A 23,084-nucleotide genomic window follows, 5' to 3' on the forward strand; every position below is an offset into this window, starting at 1 on the left:
TTTCTGAGAGTTTGGCTTTATCTCCTTTTCTCTTGGAGGTAACAGCTCTGCTCTGACAGCAGCAGGGTTAGGGTTGTAAGGCCTTCTTAATCGAATCTTCCTGTCCTTAAAAAAATAATTAAAAAAAAGAAGGTGAATTTTTACTGAGTCTGATTTTGTACTTCTTTAAAGGGCTATTTATTACTATTGAAGACAAAATGCTTTCCTTGGGCTTGTGGCTCTCTGGCAGTTTCTACCCCTTTTTAAAGACAGAAGAAAAAGCAAAATATGGAGGGAAATACATTGTGAATACCCTACAGTGATTTAACATAGGAGAAAAGGTTCTGCTCTGCCTCCAGATTCTAATAATACTTGGTTCTGAGAATTTTTGCCTATTAATTTTTTTCTGAAATTAATAATTAGGAAGTGTCTCCTGCTTTCTTTCTAAATGCAAATGTTTGAAACAAACAAACAAAAAAAATCTTCGTTTCCAGCTGAGTTACTAAATAGACATTGAGTTAGATATTGAGTATGCCATGAAATGATAGGGAAAAATGCCAGACTCTGCTGTTCACTATACAATAATAAATTGTAATGTAACGTATTAGGTACCTTAGCAAGTTTTTTCTGGCTTCTCTGTTTTTCATTAAGCATAATTTTGACTACACAATAACTAAATCATTAGGCCTTGGTTCTGGAGAGTGCACTGAAACACAGGTAACTTTAGGCTGTGGCTCCAGTAGGACTTCAGCGCCTGCTTTGTGCTTGTAGCCTCATTTTCCTGAATAGAGATCAAATTATCAACATGCTGGAAAAGCCACAGCCCCCATAGCCTGTGCAAGCCCTGTAAACATGTGGCTTCACAGCTGGTTGGTGTCTCATTGATGGTCAAGTTCCTCTTGGATCAAACATCAGTTCACGCCTTTTCCTCTCCTACTGCCCTTTCTTCTGTTTGTCTCTCCTGCACGTTTGGCCCCAGGTCACCTGTGCCCTCCTGCATACTCTATGCTGGACGTGTGCCACGCAGCTCTGCGCCGTTGCTGGGACACTCAAATGTCTCTCAGCTGTTTTCATCGTGGCTACTATGACTCAGCCAAATTTTCACTGCTGTAGTTCTCAGGCTAAAGTTTTCCTTCGCCTCTCCAGAGCCCAGAATATTAACCTTTTTTGATGCAAATATATGGTCCAACTTCTGAGCTCACCTCTGTTTGGCTCCATTTGTTTCTGGCAAAATCTAGGTCAGTGTCATTTGTAACTGTTGTAGTCGAATTGCTGAGCTGCTCCCCCTGCTCCTCCCACCCTGCCCAAATGCCTGCCCTGGCCGCCTTGCCAGCCTGAGAGTGCTGGTGCTGTCTCAGCCAAACCCACTCAGATGGAAGCACTTCCTGAACTTTTCTGTTATTTAAGCCAGGTGAAATGTTCTGGTTTACATGTTACTTTTAACTAGGCTTTACCTTCTATCTTATTTTGTGTTTCCTTTCTTCCTTGTCGTCCCCATTCTCTGGAGTAATTGCCAGAAGTGGTGTGTGGTAGAGTGGGAGGTCTGGGGGGATCGTGGGGAGCAGCTGTTGAGGGAGGCTGCTGGCCCTATTGCAGCTGATTCTGTGTGAAGTTTTCTTTAGAGAAATCAGAGGTTCACAGAAACCCCAGTGGTGTGAGGTAGTGAGAGGAAAGAAAGTGTCCTAACACAGCCCACTGAAACCTCAGTGACCTCTTGGCATCATCAGCCACGCTAGGATGAGAAAGAAAGGAATCGAGCAAAATCTAGTAGCAGTATGTCTGGCAAAGTGTAGTGCTAGAGTAAGAAGGGTAAAAACATTTATAATGATAGAGCAGAAGAGAAAGGGATTGCTCTTATTGCTGATGCTGCTTTGGTTGCTTCAGCAGTATCAAACTGCTCAGTCAATACTATATGGATATTTTAAGTTATTAATATAAGATGTATTTATCACCAGTTCACAATTCTGTTGGACTGAGGGACATGCTGTACTATATGAAAGCCAAGCAATTTCAGCTGTAAATCAGCAACTTTATAAATTCCTTTAGAGGTATCTTGAACCTAGGACAGGTTTCATTACTTCATTTCGCTGTTTTGGTTTTGTGAGTGAAGTCAAAGCTGTGAATTTCACAAATGTTTAGAACTATAGGGAAAAATACATTGTCTTAATGTTACTCCCCAAAAATTCAAATCCTCAAAGGCTATGACCTATATACAGTTAATGCAAAGACAAAAACATTGACTGCAAAAGGAAAGCACTTGCCAAAGAATGAGTTAATACTTTAATACTTGTATTGCATTGATTGAATAGCATAATTAGAGAAATGCTCTAATGTGGTCAGAAACACTGATAAACCTCAGTCTCAAACTGCTGGGAATCAATGATCCTCAGATCTCCTGGTGCCTGAAATCTGAAGTAGCTCAGTGACCGCAGGCAGGCCATGCTCAGAATGCAGCTCTTCGAGGAGACAGAAGGCATAAGTAGCCAGCACAAGCAAAGGAGAAGTCAAAGCTAATGGAAAGAAGAGAAAAAAATGGAAAGCATTCTGAAGAGCCATTGCTCTTGCTTTCGCTACAGACGTGCATTGTACTTGTCTGTCCCAATTTGCATTTCCACGGCTGTGGCTGCATTTATCGGGAATGATAACTCATCTCTACCAAAAGGTCTGTCCAGAATGTTTTGTAGTTTGACTTCACAACAGATGTAAAAGAAAAGAGTCTTGATTAGCTGTGAGAACTGTATCTGTATCAGCCGAAAAATTCTTCTGTGTCCTTTTAAATATTACCCTTCTCTTATCCTCCTATCTTCATTTAAATCAAGGGAGATCACACCATTAACTGATGTGTGTGCAAACAGTTTGTTCAGTTTCCTCCAGATCTACCAGGGTTTGGCAGATCTGAGGTATGTATGAGATGTTTGTAAAGTGTTTACACTCTTGCTTTCCTATTTCAGAATGGTTTCACTCCACTGTATATGGCAGCCCAAGAAAACCACCTGGAGGTTGTTAAGTTTCTTCTTGACAATGGTGCCAGTCAAAGCCTTGCCACAGAGGTAAAAGTTTTCATTTCACACTTTATGAACAAAGTAAAATGTGCTTCAGCAGTGATTCTTGCCAACTTACATTAGTCTTCTAAATACAAAATTAAAGGCCAATATAAAGTTATCTCTCCAAAGAGTGTGCTAATGAATACTGAGCTATTGGCTTTTCAGTAATTTAAACCGTCTCTTGCTCTTGCCATTTCTAAAATTAAAAAAATTACTTTAACTAGAAAGAGTTCTAAAAATAAATATGTTCTTAGTCAGAACTAGTAATCTTTTAGGTTAAGTGCTCAAACAGGGAGCTGTGTGCATAATATGGAAGTTCTCTGTGCTCATTAAAAATAGTGAATAGTGTTGAAGGCAACCATAAAGAAAGAACACTGTTTATCTGCGCTTTGAAGACAGCCCTGGGGTATCGGGGAAAACCCAGGCTTACTTAGTGCTTGGAGCATTTTCTGAACTGCGTTTATTGCCCTGTTGATACCCTCTCTGCAGCACCTCATTATCCCATCTGGTCCTGCAGTGACAATTTCAAGCTGACAGAAAGATGTGAGGTCCATCCTTGAAGGTGTTCTCTAAGCTTTCTAGAAGAACACTTTTGATTTCTTGCTTTAAAAAGTAATTCTAACTCAAATAAGGCAACCTGGAAGGAAGAAGAAACAGCAGATATATTAATAGTAATAAATGTACTGCATTGAGATAGGTTTTTAGTCTGATGAATTTTCATTTGGCCTAATTTCAAGATTTTGCTCCAATAAAATACCAAAAAGTATTTCAATATGTGCTCTCCCTAATATTTATTAAATTATGGTTGCTCTATCTGAACTGAATCCGTGAAGGAAATAATGGTTATTTGAAAAAGTCCTACTTCTTGCAAAATATGAAATGCAAAATTATTTTATTGCATCACTATACCTCATAGTATCACTGTATAATGATGCGTGTATGGCCTCTTCTGAATTCAGCACTGTAAAAATTAATCACTAATGGATCAACAATATGTTTTCAAAATCTGAAAACTGCAGTTTTCAGAACATTAATTTTTATTTCTGTGTAAAAACTTGGAAACAAAGAAGTCACAGGACCCCCAGAGATTTATGGTAGATTCAGGCATTCAAAAATCCGCTTGCCACTGTATGACTTTCTGAAACTAGAATTTTAAAACTTGTGCATGGGTACTTAGTTATTTTTCTCTGGTGTTGTTTTTCCTTTGAGCATTGGATGTCAGTGCAGGTTGAGCTTTTCTCCAACTCGATAATAAGGTGCAATCTAATTTTATCCATGGAGAATTCCATTGGAGATACCAGACTACAAAACAATGTTACCTTTATTACCATACTTGTTTATGGGCACGTTTTAATCTTCTCTCAGTCCAAGTTTTAATATAAATCTGATTTATCTTTATCTTTCTGAGTGTAAAAGCCTCCGTTATTAACTGATTGCCACTTAGCTAAATATTCAAAATAAAACTCTTTAACAAAGATGTTTTAATCTAAATAAAAAAGTGGACCAACTTTTTTTTTTGAGTTTGGTTTTGCCTTATGTTTTAAAGCGAAGTTACTAAATATAGTGCTGACACCACGGTACTTGCTTGCAATTGCTTTTTGTGAGTTGCCATCTTCAGAGAGCATGTGGTGGAAATGCGTTCTTGTTGGCGCTAATATTCTTGGTTGCACTTTGCTTGGCCTCAGTGCAGTGAACTCTGCACACACTGAAATGCTGGGCAACTCTCATTGGAGTCAGGAACCTGAGGGTACAGGGGACGGCAGCTGTGCTGGGGTTGAAACAAAGTGCTCCCACCCATTTGTCCACTTCCTATCCACTATCCTATGGCAGCCAGAGTCTCGGGGTCACCAGTGCAGGAGCTGTCACACTTGGGATTTCTCCAGGTCTCTCTCTGCAGGTACAATGTAGCTATATTGCCAGGGCCCTCTGATGGGGATGCTCATGGAGTTTTGTGGCCTTCAGAGCTACACAGCATTTGTCACACTCCTCTGCCCATAGTCTGAGGCGGCCTGGTTGTTTCTTCCCTGGAGCTGCTCACACCTGGGACCACAGCCCAGAGCCCTCCCTGCTACTGGAGGGTGAACAGACAGAGGAAAAGAGGGAAGCTGTAGATAAATGAGATTAAAACAAACAAAAAAGTTTGTTAGGATGCAATGAGCCAAGCAGTTTCTGTGATTTTCTTCTTTTTTTTTTCTTTTTTATTTTTCTTTCTCCTTCCAAAATTTTGAAAAAATGCTCTTTTTCAGAACTCCTTCTGTTTCTCGTGCAAAATTGAGATACTCTTTGGTAAGCCAGAGAGAGCAATTCCTTATTAGAAAACAATACTTTTATTTTTGAAAGTTAAAAAGTTAACACTTGAACTCTGCACTTTTGACACAGAATAATGTAGATTCTCATACTATGTCATTGCTGCACTTCTATATCCCACTTACACAGTTTCACCACGACAGAAGTAGTTGAAAAGTGAAAGAAGGTGTTTATCTACTAAACTGCAAAGAAGTTTGGTAATATAAGCTTTGGATATATCTGTTGAGAGTAAAATGTAATAAATAGTCCATGTAGAGTAATTTTCATTTGTGATTTTTTTGAGTGATGTATGGGTATTATCTTGTGCAAAGCTGAACGTGTTCTTGGACTCTAATGATACTTCAATGTTTGGGCAGAAGCAGAATCTAAGTGGCAACTCTTTCGTTCCTTAGTTTTATATGAATCCATAAAAAATTATTTTAAAAAATCTCAAACTGTACTTTTCACACATTTGGAGAATCCACTCTAAAATCTGTTAAACAAGAATGTTCAGTTCTTCAGGTTTCTTAGTCTGTACTACTTGGACTATTTGCTAGTCTGAAAGGAAATAACTTCTGTTTGTAAGAGGATTGCCTGTCACACCTATATACATTTTCATAAATGGAAGTTGTAGTAAAATAACTGGTATATTGGGAGAATGTGGTATTTCTACTCAAATATTATTAGATTTTAAATCCACATATAAAATATATCATAGGACAGAGTTGAAGTGGTTTTTTTGTTGTAGTTGGCTGGTTGGTTGTTTTCTCTCTCTTAAAAAACATAATCTGTAGCAGGGGGTGGGGCCTGGATGATAATTTGCTCTGGAGATCATTAACAATTGTAGTTTTAGTATTTCAGCTATTTATATCTTTTTTCACATAGTTATACAGTCTGTTATGTATTTATACATATTTATGTAACTGTTAATTTGTGAATAATTTCACACTTTTTTTTTTTAGTCTCGGTCATTTTTGTTTGCTTGTCTTATTATTTTATATTTAGGTCTGGGCTGCCAGAAAGGTGTTTTGAGCATTTGGGACCTAGTTCACCAGCTCTTTACTCCAAATTCAGTGACATTGCAGAATACTTTTAATTTGTACTGTGTTACACTTCATGTTTGAATTTGAGCCAGCGCTGTTACTAATGCTGAGATCTCTTCCCTTCTTATTTCCATTCCCTGGGGAGCCTGGAACATGTGTTGAGAGACCCCATTGTATGTTGCAGGACGGCTTCACGCCTTTGGCAGTAGCTTTGCAGCAAGGTCACGACCAGGTGGTTTCACTGCTGCTGGAAAATGATACGAAGGGAAAAGTCCGTCTTCCTGCCCTTCACATCGCTGCTCGCAAGGACGACACAAAGGCAGCAGCTCTGCTCCTGCAGAACGACCACAATGCTGATGTGGAGTCAAAGGTTAGTTGTAAAAAGCAACAAGGTTTGGTGATGTAAAGTTCTGACCACGTGTATTACATCCAGTGAAGGTCTTCCTTAGTGTGAAGTATTTTGCTGCAGTTACACATAACTTTCTCCTATAGTGTGTAATGAAGAATAATGTTTCATTTGCTTTCTTTGCCTCTTTCTCCCTTCTTCCCTTTTTGTTTTAATCAGGGTTAATTTCTCCTGTAGAAACTTTGCAAATGGAAAATAATAAGCAAAATATTGTTAGAATTAGTCTCTTGGGAATGAAAGCCACTCCTGCAATGGTGTGCGATAGGTATTGTGCAATTAAGTAATTTGATTAGTTGTTTATGCAATTGCTACTTTAAGAACTTGGTAAACATGTAACAATTAGCATTCAAAATACTCGATCATTCAGCTTCCATTCAGTCGAGCTTCCTTTGTGTGCCAATTGTGCTGTCATCTGAGCTGCCGTGCCACATAGCAATCATGAGGCTTTTTGCATCCATATCACCAGTGGTGAACTAACCGTTCATTTTTTCCCCCTCTTTGCTTCCAAATGTGTTAACCTAGATGATGGTGAATAGAACAACAGAGGTATATATAAATATATATATGCATCATCACTCCTTCATGACTTAGTGCTGCTGCATCATTTCTTCCTCCTCCTTTTTGCATCGCCTTTTATAGGATAGATACCTGCTTTAGATGAAATGAAGTAGCATGTGCTAGAGAAGACTGTAGTTTAGATACCAGGGCTTTCTGCAGCTGAAACTAGGGTTTAAAAGTAAGAGTAAGCATCTTGGGAACTAACTGCCATCATAAAAGAGCCATATTATGTAAGATGGAGTTTTCAGGGATTCTCATGAAGCATATGTTTATTAGATGTGTCAAGAGCTGCAGACAACCCTGTCATGTTGTGCATCCAGGTCTGATTTTAGGCTTCTGCATGACACTTACCTTGATGGTGTCAGCAAATAGAATGATCTGAGAGTGGTTTTATATCTGCAAAACTCCCAAAGCAAGGCAGTGGCAGCTAGCATGGCTTGCTAACAATTTAGAAATGCATCTAGTTCCCATAAGGACTGATGGAATTGCTGCATGTTTTAGCATTATTTTAAAAGGAAATAAAACTACTTAAATATGAAAATAAGTTCCTGAAGTAATTTTATCAGTTAGACATCTTCTAATTAGGGTGGTAACTCGTGGCGTCTGAACGTAACCCAGTGTGATTGCCCACAGTGGGAGACTGATCTTTATGGTACTAACCCTTGAAAAAAAATAAATCCATATTAATAATTTAAAATAATCTTTGATGTTGTTTTCATTTGCATCTACTTTGAATTTATAAAAAACAGTTGTTAGCAAGTGTCATTAAATGGCTTGTATCTGAACTCCTGCAAAGAATCTCTAAGAGATTTAACTTGTGACACTGACATAATACTGGTAACAACTAGATATTTCTAGTTATTAGAAACTAATTTCTTATAAAAGACAGGTCATTGCTTTAATACTCAAATGTTTTGCTATTGTTTTTCTGGAATAATGGAAAGTGTTATCCTACTTTGGGTCTTGTAGAATAATTATGTTAATTTTTTTCCTCTTGCATAGCAATATGATTTTATTTAGACTCTCTGAGAGTCTATAAATAAAAGTCAATGAGTGGAAACTAGTACAGAATTGGAATGGTGACGTGCAGCAGACTCCTATTACCAGCTTTTGTCAGTGATGTGATACAAATTTTTGAGTACCAATGAGATATACAAAAATAAGTATCTATTGGTTTTGTTTCTGTTTTGTTTTTCCAGAGTGGGTTCACTCCCCTCCACATAGCTGCTCACTATGGAAATATCAATGTAGCAACACTGCTGTTAAATCGGGGTGCTGCTGTGGACTTCACTGCAAGGGTAAGTGTGAAATCTTAGTTACGCTTAGTTTGCTTAACCATCACTTTGAAACACTTTTTCCACAAATGTGTGGAAAGGTACATGGCTCTTGTCTGACTTGGTCTGTTACCACACGCTGTAAAGGGGTTTCCCTGGGCTGCCGAACTGAAGCTGAGCTCTAGTCCTCTCCTTTGAAAACTTCCGTTTTAATCAAAAAGAGCTGCTATTTTCATAGATCCAGTATTACAAAAGGTAGGCTGGGATTCAGTGAGAGGAATGCTTTCACCTGTAGCTTTAACATATGGCAGGAGTCCTGTCCCTGATGAATTGTCCTCAATATGCAGTTATTTCCAATGAACATGAAGTGCAGGTGTACCAGCGAATAAAGCAGCTGTGCCTTCTCTGCATATGCGAGCGTCAAATGATACGTAAAGGAGATCTGAGAAACTGGAGAGTTAGAAAATGAAATGAGGTATAGAAATAGAGATGAGTCAATAACGGGAGTTGTATGGCAGAAGCCATGGTGGCATTTCGCATAAGCTTTGGCATTTAGTATTTGATAGGCTCTAATCACAGGAGCAAGGAAGACGAATGGGGTCTGTGGTCTTATGTCAACACTTTCTCACTTGGAAACAAGATTAGGGATTAGCAATGCTACTATGTTAGCAATTAACAGCATTTAGTATGAGTACCACTGAACATCATCTGTCTATGACTCTTTTAATAAAATAATAAATAGGCTTCAGCAGCTCTGTTCTGGATTAGGGGCACTGATGAAGAGCACATCCAAAGTAGTAAGGCCATCCTTCCTTCCTCTTTAAGATCTAGAAATTCCAGGTTCTCCCTCCATGAGTTGTCACGTCAGAGAGGGACAGACTGCTGAGACAGCCGGGGCAGCGCGGATGCAATGACATCAGCCCAAAAGAGCAGTGGGCTGGCGCTGTGCATCAGAGCCCCAAACGGCCTGTTCGTGCTTGCGAGAACTAGGTGGGGGCATCCGCAGAGCACATCTCTGCTGTATGGTGGTTGCAAATCTAGATAAAGTAGCTGTGACAGAAGGAATCGTAGCATAAATAACAGTAATATGGAGCTGAATTTTGTTATTTAGTGCTTATCAGACTGCAGGTAATGAAAGCGCTTCACAGAAAGCTGAGTTAGATTCTGATAGAGCAGTGAATATGCAGGCAAACAAAGCACCAGTACAAATTGAGTATAAAGTACAATTATCAGCACCAAGTAACAGAGCCCTTGCTTGATCCTTGATTATCCAAATTGCAAAACAGGTAGAGGTACTACTAGAACAGATACTAAAAATGACCCATGGGCACAGCCTGCTCACTGTGACCTCATTGCCTTCTGTTGTTTTAATATCTGTAAACAATATCTGCAATATGCTGTCTCCTCTCTGGAGGAAGGACCCTTATTTGAGTTGTTGACAATCTCAGATAAGCACAGAGCAAATATATGGAAGGGCTGTAACCCAGCTGAAATCATACTGTATGTACTGTAGCTTCCAGAAGTAGGAGGAGTGAACTGTAGGATGGGGGTGTCAAATGCACTTTGTGCTTTTGCAAACCACCAACCATTTTTCCTTTGTTCTTGTTAAATAAATACAAATCAACATTACTGCTCTATCTCTCAATTTATGTTTAAGCTATTTAGTCAGGTATGAGATTCGAACAAGAGAAGAGGATTAGAGGAGCAGAAGATGCTCGTGTGGACCGAGCGACATGAAGATAAATATGTGAGGGCAGGATAAATGCCTGCTCCCACCACTGGTGTAGTGAAGGTGGAGAAAGGTGGAGAAAATGTGAATGGATGTGCAGGATGAAGGCAGAGCCTGAAGCCTTAAGGAGAATGGCAAGTGTGGTGGAAAGAGGAGCTGGTGAAACGCTGTAAGAGAAAGGAGGGCAGATGTGTGGCAAAGGACATCTCTGCAGCTGCTGTGTTTTCAGTGCATTTCTGAGAGACCTCATAGAAGAAAGATGTTCCAGCAATGAAGGCAGGGAAGGATGTGAGCTTGCTGATGGCTCTCGGTGTGCGGGCAGGGGGTGAGCAGGGATGCTGTACTGTAAGTAAGTTATGTCCCCGGTGAAATGCAGTAGCAGCTGCTCCCCTCACCCCTGCCGGTATGCACCTGCCTGCCTCTCAGCTGTGGTATACTCCCTTGTTCCCCTCTATCACTGCATCTAAGAAAAATAGTCATGGCTTCAGGGGCTCTTACAGGTGCTACAGAGCCTGCCAGCCTCTTTACCTGCCAACTGTCAAGGTTGGGAGGGCTGGAAATGCACCTGTTTTTGGTTTGCACTCTTCCAGCCAAGCAAACAAATTCATGTCACCTCTTTGAACTGCATTAGCGCTTCTGTGTCTGTGCTTTCTTCTCTGTAAGTGCAGGGAAGATGGCACAACATGGAAAGTTCCCTGTGGGATGCATGGAGTCATTTCAGTAAATCAGCTTGTGATGCTCCTGATTATACCCGTTTACAGGGAGGCAAGCTCCAAGAACCTCCATAACCTCAGTCCAAGTGAAACAGGATCTCCTTCTTGGGCTGGATGTTTTCCATATTATAATGAAGGAAAAATACTCACTCCAAATTGCTTGACTTCTTGGGCTCAAACTCAGCAATAAACCTGTCACAATTATTGGCAGGGTACGCATTGCAGAAGTAGCAGGCATTTTATGTCTATTCATTATCATTTTTCTGTAGTACATTTTCACGTGTGTGGTTATGCTTCTCTGAAACCCATCAAAGCTAAAGAAATCCTTTCATTGAATCACCATGTATTTTCCTCTTGCTTAACTGGGAGGCAATCATGTATGGACTAAAGAAGTAAAAGAAGAGAATAAAGGGTAACTGAGGGCAAAGTCAGTCTCCTTTCTTAGGTAAACATGTAAGTGCAGTTGCTGCCTGAGCTTTGAAAGGATTGCAACAATTCCAGGCACTGTTCTTTTAGCTAGCAATGGCACCTAACGTTGGAGAGGTGTAGATAAATCCCAGTTACAAACTGAAAGAAGGCCAAAGACCTTTGAGTCAATCTATTCTATCAAATTTTTCAACAGGAAAAATTGCTGTTATTTTAAGAAAAATATTGCTTATCACCCACTTGTGCCTTAGAATCAAACTGTATCTGATGTGTTACCTAGAGTTTTAATAATTTTGATATCTACTTTCCATCTTCTGGAACTACCAACCTAGTGATTAGTAAGGCGGAGTGAAGTCCATGAGGTGGGCTCTCCTGTTCGAGACTTTCTGTTCAGGAGATATGTTGTTGGCATACGGTAACCATATGCTTAGTGAAAACTGCTGTGCTCCCACCCTGGCTGTTGCTTCTGGAGCTGGGTGCTGTTGCAGGGGCTTCGTGCCGTGGGCTTGGCTTCCTTTACCAAAATCAGGTCATCCTCGTCCTGAGGATGGGTGGGGTGCTGGAGGAAAGGGACAGGTCACAGAGGGATTTCTTCTCCTTTATCTCTACTGCTCCCTTCAAATTTGCTCTAGACTGCCTTGCACTTTAGTATCTAGGACTTGGAAAAGTGTATCCAGAAGCATGCTAAAACAACTGACAGTCATTGGAAGGAATGAAAAACCAGCTTCATTAGCAGTCTGATTATACCCATGGTACCCTGTGCAAGAAAGCTCTTTTGCTATAAATCAGCCCTTTGCAGAGTGGCTGCCCTTTCCCCTTCAGGTCGTGCTGGCCTGTCCCCAGGAGCAGCGCGCAGGAAGGGCAGATGGTTCCAGCTGCTGCAATTCCCAGCCAGCTGTGGCGGAGATGCATGTCCAGACTGCCCTGTGCTAATTCAGCAACAAGGAAGTACAAAGTGGTGTTTCTCCAAGGCTGCTATGCAGAGCAGGGAGGTGAGGAAGGTGCTTTGAATGAACTGTATTTTCTGGGAATTATAGTAAGGAAAACATTATCTTTTGGGGGTTCACAGAGTCTTCAGAAATCATTCTTCTGTCTGAGATTATCTTCCAGTGGAGAGATCTGTCTAGCCCAAGTGAGGAAATGCCTCTGAAGCTCCACCTGCCTTTGGGGAGCACAGTGGTTAGAAAGAAAGAAAGAAATTGTTCTCTGCAGTTTCCAGAGCAGCAGCTAAAAGAAATCTCTGTGACTCCCGCATCCACTCCATATTTGAGTAAGTCAGAAGATTCAGGTATCAAGGGAAATCCTCTACATGAAGATGACCTCTCCACATATTTTTCTTGCCAAAACAAACAAGAGGTAGTCACTGTGCCATAAAACCGCATCCAACCCTGTGAACAGCCTTCCTGATACACAGCACTCCTTATTCTGTTCCGCTGGGATTGAGTTTGCCTGCAGAAAGTTTGCTTACTGGAAGGCTGAGAAAGGATTTAGTAATTTTGAGAGGGTGGTGTGAGGACAACATGCATTAATGATGACCCTGAGGCTAAGGAGCGGAACACCATTAGCCCATCAAAAAGAGCAGGCAATATGTAAGTGACAGTAACATAAGAAAGGAACATATTTTTGTTTCCCTAGTGGTAGTTTGCCATAACTTGCTATACTCTTCCTCCTTTTCTTCTAGGAGTCATTTTATCCATTTAAGCCTGGAGAAAGATCAGTATATAAGCACTCAAGAACTAAATTAGAACAATATAAGATCTTCATTAACTAGAGAAGAAAAAAGCTGAAAAAATATGCACTGTTGTAAGGTTTCCTGGAAAGTATCTGATTGTGTGTTTGTACCTATAATTTCTTTAATTTCTGAAAGTCATAAACAAGTCTCAGTAAACACTGTAACTGCTACTAGAATATAAGACTTTTCTCTGCAGAGATTTGGCTGTGTTGTACTTCCAGTTCTGAACTGCAGAAAAAATATAGAAGGAGAGAATATAGAGTGTTTTCATATACAATTGTGCAGGTGCATCAACACATTGTATATGACGATCTTCCCATACACACTTCATAGTGTATGGGTAATAGTGGTAATATCCATGCAGCATTGTTCATGACAGTACCAGTATATGACAACCAGCAATGAACATTATGCTCTTTCCCTAAGAACCCCTAATGATGGAGGGATTTTCCAGACTGCACAGGAAATTTCTGCTTTAGCAGCTTGGTTATTTTCAACTTCTGTTTTATTCACACATTCTTTGTCAATAGTGAGCTCTTCCCAGAGTCTGCTCTTACTTGAGAACCGAGAGGGACAATCTTACTAAATTCCAAATTAATCTGAACATTTTGGCATTTTAGTAAGAAACTGTTTTGTCTTGTTTTTTTTTAAATCAAAGATTAAGTAATAAATTTTTTGTGAGTAAAACTACATTCCACTGAAGGGTTGGGAAGAGGTGGATATAACCTCTATGTTGTCCCAAAGATGCTGTCAATGGGTTTTCACAGTCGCTACGTGATCTGCCAGTCAATCAGCATTTAAAACAATGTAGCGTGTGCCTAGGAGAGCTTTACCATTTTCTTGTAAGCTTTTTTTTTCTTTAAAGCTATGGTTCAGAGCTCAGCATGATACTATAAGTGCAAATATTTCCTTTTATTAGCATCCTTATGCTTGTAAACTCAGACAGTTTGACGGGAGAAAGAGGCGATCCCGTAGGACAGCATATCATACCAGAAACCAGAGGGAATTCTTCATTTTCTAAATATATTAAAATAAATCTACAAGATATACTGTGCTTGCACTCTCTCAATTTTAAGTTTTTTCCCTACTTTTTTTCTGAATTCCTAGCCATTTGTGCTGCTAATGTGCAATAGTATAGGAGTAATTCTGACTAGTGTGGGGAACTTTGATGGAAAACACCATGTGTCAGAGGGGACCTGATCTCATTTCAGATGGGAAATGTAGGTGGCTTATTGCTTGGCACAGCACAACTCCAAGTTTTTTAATTTTCTTGTCAAGCTGTAGGTAGAAACAATCAGCTGAAAGGGTTTAGTGCTTTCTCAGAGCAGGCACAAGCAAAAGCCACTGAATGGAAAAGCAGGTTACTCTTCACTCATCGTATTTCTGGATGTTGTGATACTGACAAAAGGCACAGGGCCCTGTATGAGAGGCTGCAGCAGGCGAGGGAGAGAGATAAGGAGAAAACAGCCATCCACAGTGTTATGAGGTATAGAAAAACAACTGCATGCATCTAATCTGTCACACTTTGAGCTATATACAGTTTCAGTTTTCATGTCATATACCCCAGGAAATCTGCCAAGGGGGAGAGGAAAAGCTAAGTGCTAGTTCATAATCCTACGAGCGTTTATGGCATAGTTTTAGTTTATTGTTCTCACCAGTTATGTTTCATGTTGCCTGTAGAATTTGTTAACTCTCTAGTTGAATGACAGGTCAGATCTCCATGTCACGGGCTCTACCTGAGATATTATCCAGCATTTGATATCTCAACAGAGAGGGCAAGAAGTACAGACATCCTAGATCTGAACCACTTCTTTTAATGGCAGCGTTTTGAAGATATTTCAGCTTTATTACTGCAGGAAAACATCTTCAAAAGTTTCCTGATTTACTCTTCTATCTTAAGAACAAAGGGAGAAATTTATAGAAGATCAAACAGATAAAAATAGAACGAAAAGACAGCAGATGCTGTTGATTTACTGAAGAATTCAGAACCTTACATTTGCTGGCTATATTGTTTGCTGATACCACAGTTTTAGTGTTAATAACTTACACTCAAGCTGCACATATTATGAAGCTTTTATTTTTTTAATCTCTAGTTTCTTGTGACAAGTACAAACAACTCAGTTTTGAGTTGCTTGCTTTACCTTTTGTCATCAGAAACATTAATGGTGATGTCTGAGGTTTATTCACTTTTCAGTTCACTTTCTTAATTGTTACATGAGAGCCATACATGTGATACATCTAGGTATAATTCTTTAAGCCTTGGCATAACATAATATTAACCAAAGACAAGCTGCTTGCCCTAAACTTCAGCGTGCAATTATTCAAGCATTCACATAGTGCATCTCTTTATCTGTTCCGGAGTCAGAACTTGCAGCCAGCAGAATTATTACCTTATATTGTTGTCTGCCAGTAAAATCTCAAATAGCTAAATGGCAAAATTGAAATCCGAATAGAGACCTGCCCTCTCTCTTTTTTCCCTCTTTACTTCCCCCAAGTGTTTCTCTGAGCTGTTAGGGCTGAATAAGGCTAAACATGTTTTTTTCTTCTTTGTTTCTTAATTATTTTTAGGAACTGTCTGAACAGTTTAGTAGAGTACAACGAAAACTGCATCCTCCTTCCCAGAGAGTGAATGCCACAGTGCTCTTTTCCCAGGAAAAAAAAGGAGCTGAGTTTGATCATCCATAAAGACAGATATTTCACTGGGCCTGTAGGGTTTCATTTGCTTGATTCCTCCTGCTCAATTCTTTATTTCAGGGTAGATGTGTGTAGTTGGTTTTCCTAACAGACTGTGTCTGAAGTCATCATGTTCTTTATCCATCCATCCATCTCTTCCTAATGTGAACTTGCTGCTTATTTTCAACCAAAAATAACTCAAGGTTTCAAGATCCTAGAGATGTTAAATTTATATATTTTTCATAAAGACAGGTGATCAAATGGGTGAAAGATGGGCTGCTAGCTGTCCAGCTTGCTGAAGTGAGCTCAGTCCTTTTTAGGTGCTGGAGAATTTCCCCACATTCCCAGCCACTCTGCTTGCCCCCATCAGAGGCTGGGGGACAACTGCACAGGGAACACATTCTGATAGTTTCAGTGCTAGCCAGATATATAAAGGTCATGTGAACAGGACTTCTTTTTGACTGTGAAAATGGATTCTACCTGTTGCAAGCAAACGGTGTGACTTAAACCTTAAGTACTGAGTGGAAGTCATATCTTCAGGAGTTGAGGTGCATATCTGTCAGTGCTCATTCATCCACTCTAGAACCAGGTCTTCTTCATTTAAAGCAACAGGAGCTTTGAATGACTTGACTGGCAAAGTGTGCATTCTTATGTAATTATACCCTCCCTTGTGCTGCACTGGATTGTTTCAGATTGGTGTCAAGATGAATGAGAACCAGGCTTCTAATGGGTATTTTTCCTACCTTTCGTAAAGCTGTCTCTTCCTCCTTCATTTCTTCTTGATCCTTGGAAAAGGCATTTCTTTTAGTCTGTGTACGATATAGTAGATTATTAGCAGTAATGTATTAACAGGGCACTAAGTTCTATTGGACTTTGCCCATCAACCCCAGCAAGCAGAAAAAGGTGGCTCTTCAGCCTAAATTACCCGCAGTACCCTTTACTTGAAGACATGAAAATTATTTCCTTTACTGGTTTTTCTCAGGAAAGTAGAATTGATCTCTCTCTCTCTCTCCCTCTGACCTCAGTAACATCTTTCCTCCTGGGAAGAGAAGAAAAGCAAAAAATATCTTCTTATAGTTGTGTTTTCCCTCTTCTTATTCTGTCCTCTTTGTGGCTGATACAGTAATATAGTGACACCAAATTATATCCAGTGTCAACTCCAAGTCAAGTAGATATTACTCTTTTTTCAAAACCAACTCACAAATTACAAGTTAAGCAATTACATATCTTTACATCCCTAGAAGGACTATGTATAATATACTTTTTAAAAAAAATACGTTAAGCATCCATTTTTTTTTTTTTTACTACATTTTTAAAATAAATGAGAAGCCACCCTAGAACAGTAGTCGCTTTGATGCTCTGATGATCATTAATATTGAGGAAAGAAGTTCTGTCATTTCATCTTGCTAAAATGTATTTTACCGCTGTGATAGTATTAAATAGTACTATCTAGTAGCTGTGCATTAGCTTCATAGTGAAATTGTGTGTAAATGAAAGTGTACCATACTGGATTAGGTACTCAGCATTATTATTAAGCTCTGAGTCAGCTTGTCACATCTGAGAGGGGATTTTTTTTTCAGTGCTGGTTTTCTACCACTCCGCTCACGTGCAGTTTAGAGAAAGCACTAGTAAATGATCTGTTGGCCAGGCAAGGCACCTGTAACCGCTCTCCAGCTATTCAAGGTGATGTGTGCCTTTCTGATTCAGTCAGCCATAGCACACATGCTCACTAAAATTTACCGCTTTCTGCTCAGTCACAGGGAAGCTGGTTTTACGCAGCCAGCTGTTTGTGCCGCCCCTGAATACACAGAAACATGTTCTTTAAAATTCTATTTGTCTTCCTACAGTAGCTGCATGCTCTATTTAAATCCTTTTATTCTTACTTGGCTCCATATGATCAAGTATATACAGGATGTGGCTTTCATACACCATGAGATAAAGGATTCATCAGAGCATGAAGAAACGTCCTAGCTACATCTTGTTAAAAAAGTGCGTGTGTGCACACGCTGGGGTTATGTAACTGCCCTGGATGTGCAGCCTGGCTGTGTGTGGCAGGGCTGCCTGGCACCGCGCAGGGAGCACATACGTGTACTTACAGTCTTACCTGAAGTACAGCGTTATGTCTGTTAGAGGAACAAATTCCATAGACAAAATTAGCCATGTAACTGAAACGAAGGCGCGTAAGAGGCTTTCGGTTTGCTGAGAATGTTCATAAATAAATAGCATTCTGTTTTGTTGCTTTTGAAGCAGATCTACACATGTAATGGTTTTATTATTTTGCACGGCTCCTGCAAGGTCAATGAAATTGTGAGGTATGAATCCTTGTTGTTACATGCTCAGAGACAACCACAACTGAATTAAATTCCTAGGGCTTAGTCAGTAAAATTGCTTAAATTTCACTCTTATATGAAAGCCAAGAACTGAGGCACAATCATGTCTTCTTATAAGTACAACTTGATTGTTTGTCTTCATCATATATATGTCAAGCTATCAGGCTAGTAAGTCACATAGGTGGATAGACAGAGCTTCCCTTTGCTTTCATGCGCCCAGGGAACCAAAACCATGTTATACTTTAGCAAATTGGGCATAATTCATTCTGCGAGCAAACTGATCATGGAGTTCATGAAACAAAGATACATGGATATTTACTTTCATGTTTTGTTCTTCCACAGAATGATATCACACCATTACATGTTGCATCGAAGAGGGGAAATGCAAATATGGTCAAACTCCTACTTGATCGAGGAGCTAAAATTGATGCCAAAACAAGGGTAAGCTTAAATGTAAATGCTGTGACTGTGTGGGATTCTTGCCTCTGACCCATTAGTTGCTTTACAGCTTAAATCGTTCATCTTGCTGGCAGTCTACCGTAGATGCACTGCATTTCTTTTTTATGAAATGGTTGCAGTAGAATGCTAACAATTTATTTCTCTTAAAGCAGTGTGCGAAACACCATGTCTGGTAAAGCCCAGAACCAACAATTCTCCATGTTCTCTGTAAAGCTTTTAATTAGGAGCTGCTTCTAGCTACTTGGGGGTAGAGATGAATGTACAGCAAAATACTGAAAGACAAGAATTCACTTCAGTTATTTCAGAATTGGAATGCTAAAAGAGTGACTTTGAACTACAGTGTGTGTTTGCCTTTCACTATCCATATGGCAGCATCGCAGGACGAGATGTTGCTGATGAGTCTCGTGCAGCTCAGGCTCTGACTGGGTGATGGCTGCTGACTTGGATTTGTCAGCGAACGTGCCAGGTGTAGTGACAGTTCCCATCATGTCAACACCTGACACAACTTGCTGAGTGACTGAAAAGCTCAATGCATATGGTTTTATCTAACCACTGTGGTTAAAACCCAATCAAACCTGGTCAGGGATATCCACAGTGGCATTCTGGAATGAAAAAGTTCAAATATTTGTAACTAAACCTAGAACTGGTGGGACTGTGGACTTTTACAGCAGTCTTTGCAATATGCTCCTGTGCATATGAGGTAACCTTCTGGAGCTGCACCTGTAACTTTTTGACAATTGTCATTTTCTTGAATATTAGCATATAACTTGCCCACCTTCCATTTTTAATTGTTCTGTATCATTTCCACCTGAATCATTCTAAACAAAACAAATGTCTAACCTAAGAATCTTTTTTTTTCTGCAGTTATTACTGTATCCTCAAGTTTCTGTTTGGTTTTCCAATGTTTTAGCAGTCTCTGAGATTTCCTGCAGTGCTTGTTGATGCACATTTGTATTTTTTATTTCTGTAGGTAATTCAGAAACTGGGTCAATTTGTATTCTCTTCACTCTCTCCACTTGTTTTTCTTTAGTTCTTCTTCCATTTTACCTTTAGCAGTCGCTCATGATTTCTTTGTAAAATTTTTCTGGTTTTTCTAATTGGGGGAATGTGGAAGAGATGACTTTTCATGGATAATGTGAACAGTGGGTATAATTTCTTGACTGAAATACCAGCCTCCTACATGCTACATGGGGGCTGCCAGGCTGAGTGGGCCGCGTTTTGGTGACATGATAGATGAGTGTTTGGTCAGAGCGGGGAGAAAGGGACATGGCAAGGGACTATTTGCTTCCTCTCTGCAAGCATTTATATGGCCCACTGCAGCCAAAAAGTTGGGGACCTCTACTTTAAATAGTTGGAGTCCAGCTTGTTCTCTTTTTTTTGGTTATGAAAATTCATGATCTGCTTCATTTTCTGTATCACAGGCTCCGGAGTCAGACATTAGGATAACTTATGTAACTAAAAATACAGTCTGGGGTGGAAACAGGATGCAGGAAGAGAGCAGAAGCATTAACAGCTCCTGAGTCTGGCAGGGCTTCCCAGCGAGGCAAAAGGCAACGGATGAGTGCGGTTCCCAAAGTGGTGGTTTGTTTTTTCTGGCTTCCCTGGAGACTGCCTGTTTCCCCAAACACCCATCCTCCCTATGAATCAGTAGGGATTTGCGCTACTTCTCCTGCTTGTGCTGTACATGTGTCACTCATCGTTGCCCTTCCCCGGCGTTACCAGAGCCATCATTTTCTGGCAGTTAGTGACTAAGTGCAAGTTTTGCTCCCGACGGCACTGACTCACCCTGGCAAGGCTTCACCAGCCTGCGGTCTGGGCGGTGTGGCTCTGCTGAGGAGACTCGCTGCACCGAGCAGACAGCTGCATGATGGAGAAAAAGGAAGAGTATCGCTGGCATAGATCAGGAAGGATTTCCAAATCAATAGGAGAAGCAATAGAAGGCTGAGGGTAATGCGGCGTTAGATGAAAAAAGGACAGTGTTTCAGGAGTGTCTGCGTAGTTCTCATATTCAATAGCTAAGATTAATTGCTGTGAGCTGTTACAACACATGTTGCTGCTAAATCTCTCTTGTTATCCCTGCCTGACCCAATGTTGTATTCTGAGGCAGAACAGTTGAGGTATGTCAACTTCGCAGTCATTTCACTTTTTTAAAGATCATTCTTTTTTTAATGTCCCAGGCATAGGATGGCCATATGAAAATGCAGGATGAGAAAAGCTTCAGTCATATACTTTTGCAACAACATCACCTCTACTGAATGTATAGAAAGGCAAAGAGCAGGCAAAGCTGTCTTTTCTGATACGTAGACCAAATCATGCCCATCAATCAGCTGGATGCCCAGTCCGAGCCCAGTCTTGTGGTGTTCTGCGTGGGGCAGGTGTGGGTGCTGAACACACACACACAACTTGATACACAGATGGGATTTGCACATGAAAATAAATGAGGCTTCTATTACCAGATTTATAAGTGTAAAACCCCTCTCTCTCTCTCTCTCTTTTTTTTTTTTCATTTTTTTAAGTGGTTTTAAAGAGATGAGCAGAATTCTAGTGAATAAGATATGAGTAGAAATTTTTTTATTTGGTTAAAATAGTTTTTATCTTGGATACCGTGATATTATTTAATGCAAATGTTGGTTATGGAACATAAAATACCTCCTTAAAGGTGAATGGCAAAGGTTCTGTACCCATATGAAAGGCCAAATTTCTTGAAAATTGCTTGTTTCTTTTGCTCAGAGGCAGAACTTCCTTCACGTCTGTTTCTAATTTTTCAGATCTTTAATTCACCTTTAAATGAGTATGCAGAAGATACCGGTTTGTGCTGTTGACCAAACACTAACAGGGACAGGATTCACTACTCTGTTAGATGTTACAGGTTTAGCTATTCAGCAGTTGTTTTGAGATTTATTCCTGCAACCCATTCTCTGTATGGGGTACTGGAAATATTTTCCATGTAATGTCTACTTTTATTTTTCACAAACATTTTCTAGAGAAATTTATATAAAGACTTTCCTGAGTGTTTAATAAGTTGGGGTAATTATTTCTTAGTCATTACCAAGAAGAGCATTTGCATTTGCTGCTGGCAGATGGTCCTGGAAACTGCAGTGCTGAAGTACTGCACAAAAGGTTAATGTGAAGGGCTAAACCCTTATCCTGTTTAAATTATTGTAGAAGTCATCTATAGGCTCCCTATTTCTCTGTATTCAGTAGGACCAGGATTTGATGAGCACCATAAGTATTTGCACACCTGCAAACTGAGAGGTTCAGATGACGTGTGAGCTTATGAGGTTATTTCCAAAAATGATCTTACAAATATTTTGCTGCTAAGCCATCATTTTTTAATTTTTCCTTTTAGTTCATGCTTATAGTGCATTGTTTATTTTAACCAGCTGTTTATCTTCTCTCTGTCCTTTTTTTGTGTGAGATGTTTAGCAGCTTGGGGCTTTGTACTGAATTCCTAAGGGTACTCCCCAAGAACTATGTGTTACTTTTGTCCGTCCAGGGCAGCTTTTATTGTTCAGGTTTTCAACTAGCATTCTAAGCAGAGACCTGTTAATGTCTCGTAAAATGTTTGCTGAATATTGCCCTAATTATTTTCCTTTATCTTCCAGAAAATAACTTTTAAAATAAGTTTAATTAGAGAGGTTGATTAAATTAGCTTGATTTGCTTTGGCTGTCTAATACTGTATATGCTAAAGTGAATTTGTGTTTGAAGCAGACAGAAAGCACGTTTTAGACTGGATTAATAGTAAGTATTTATAATCTTCATTCTACTGATTTTGCAGCTAAATAACAGATCAGCAGTCTTATCTGCATGAAACATGTGGGATATGCTCTTTTAAGATATATCAGATCATACATAAACTGCTCGAGAAAAACCACATGTATTAAGACATAAGATAACCACAAGAATAACATTATCTTGGCACTAAAAGTGCATTTTGTGTGTGTAGGCAGCGCAAACCTCATTTGTTACCCTAATGTACGAAGGGGCACTTTGCAGTGGTGCCAATGAAGTGAAGAATTCAGGAGACTTAGAGCACAGAGGGACCGTGAGATGCAGAGCCCGGCTGGGCTGAAGCACAAGTGTAGGGACCCACCAAGCAGCAATGGGGATGATGAACTCTGGAGGCAGCAGTAATTGCTCCCCTGCGGATCACAGCTTCTGCCTGTGGCTCCGGGGAGCAGAGCGCCTGGCACGCTCCTGCCAAGGCCATGGACAGGCTCTGGGATTTGCCTCAATCTGATAAGATCTTGCTAAATATTTGCATCACAGTAAAGGTTTTATTGTGTGTTGTGCTTAACTTCATCACTCGTAGACTGGGTTAGAAGCTGGTGCTCACTGATGTGGTACCAAGGCTGCCATGGATTTGGGGTACAGCCCGGAAGAACCCGTTGTGTGAGGGAAAACCTGGGTGGGCATTGACAGGGAAGGGGT

General features: G+C 40.0%; 1 protein-coding gene across 1 annotated transcript in view; it reads left to right on the top strand.

The window, feature by feature from the left end:
* Nucleotides 1-23,084, top strand: part of ANK3 (ankyrin 3) — a gene marked incomplete at its 5' end in the record, with an annotated part of 202,701 nt that overhangs the window by 60,951 nt on the left and 118,666 nt on the right. The window contains 4 exons of the mRNA XM_082052678.1: nucleotides 2,931-3,029; nucleotides 6,537-6,722; nucleotides 8,516-8,614; nucleotides 18,536-18,634. Of these exons, the coding sequence (XP_081908804.1) occupies nucleotides 2,931-3,029; nucleotides 6,537-6,722; nucleotides 8,516-8,614; nucleotides 18,536-18,634 (483 nt within the window). The remainder of the gene's footprint in view (nucleotides 1-2,930; nucleotides 3,030-6,536; nucleotides 6,723-8,515; nucleotides 8,615-18,535; nucleotides 18,635-23,084) is intronic.

This window comes from Streptopelia decaocto (genome assembly GCF_964273445.1).
Source record: "Streptopelia decaocto genome assembly, chromosome: 5".
In the NCBI taxonomy this organism is placed as follows: domain Eukaryota; kingdom Metazoa; phylum Chordata; class Aves; order Columbiformes; family Columbidae; genus Streptopelia; species Streptopelia decaocto.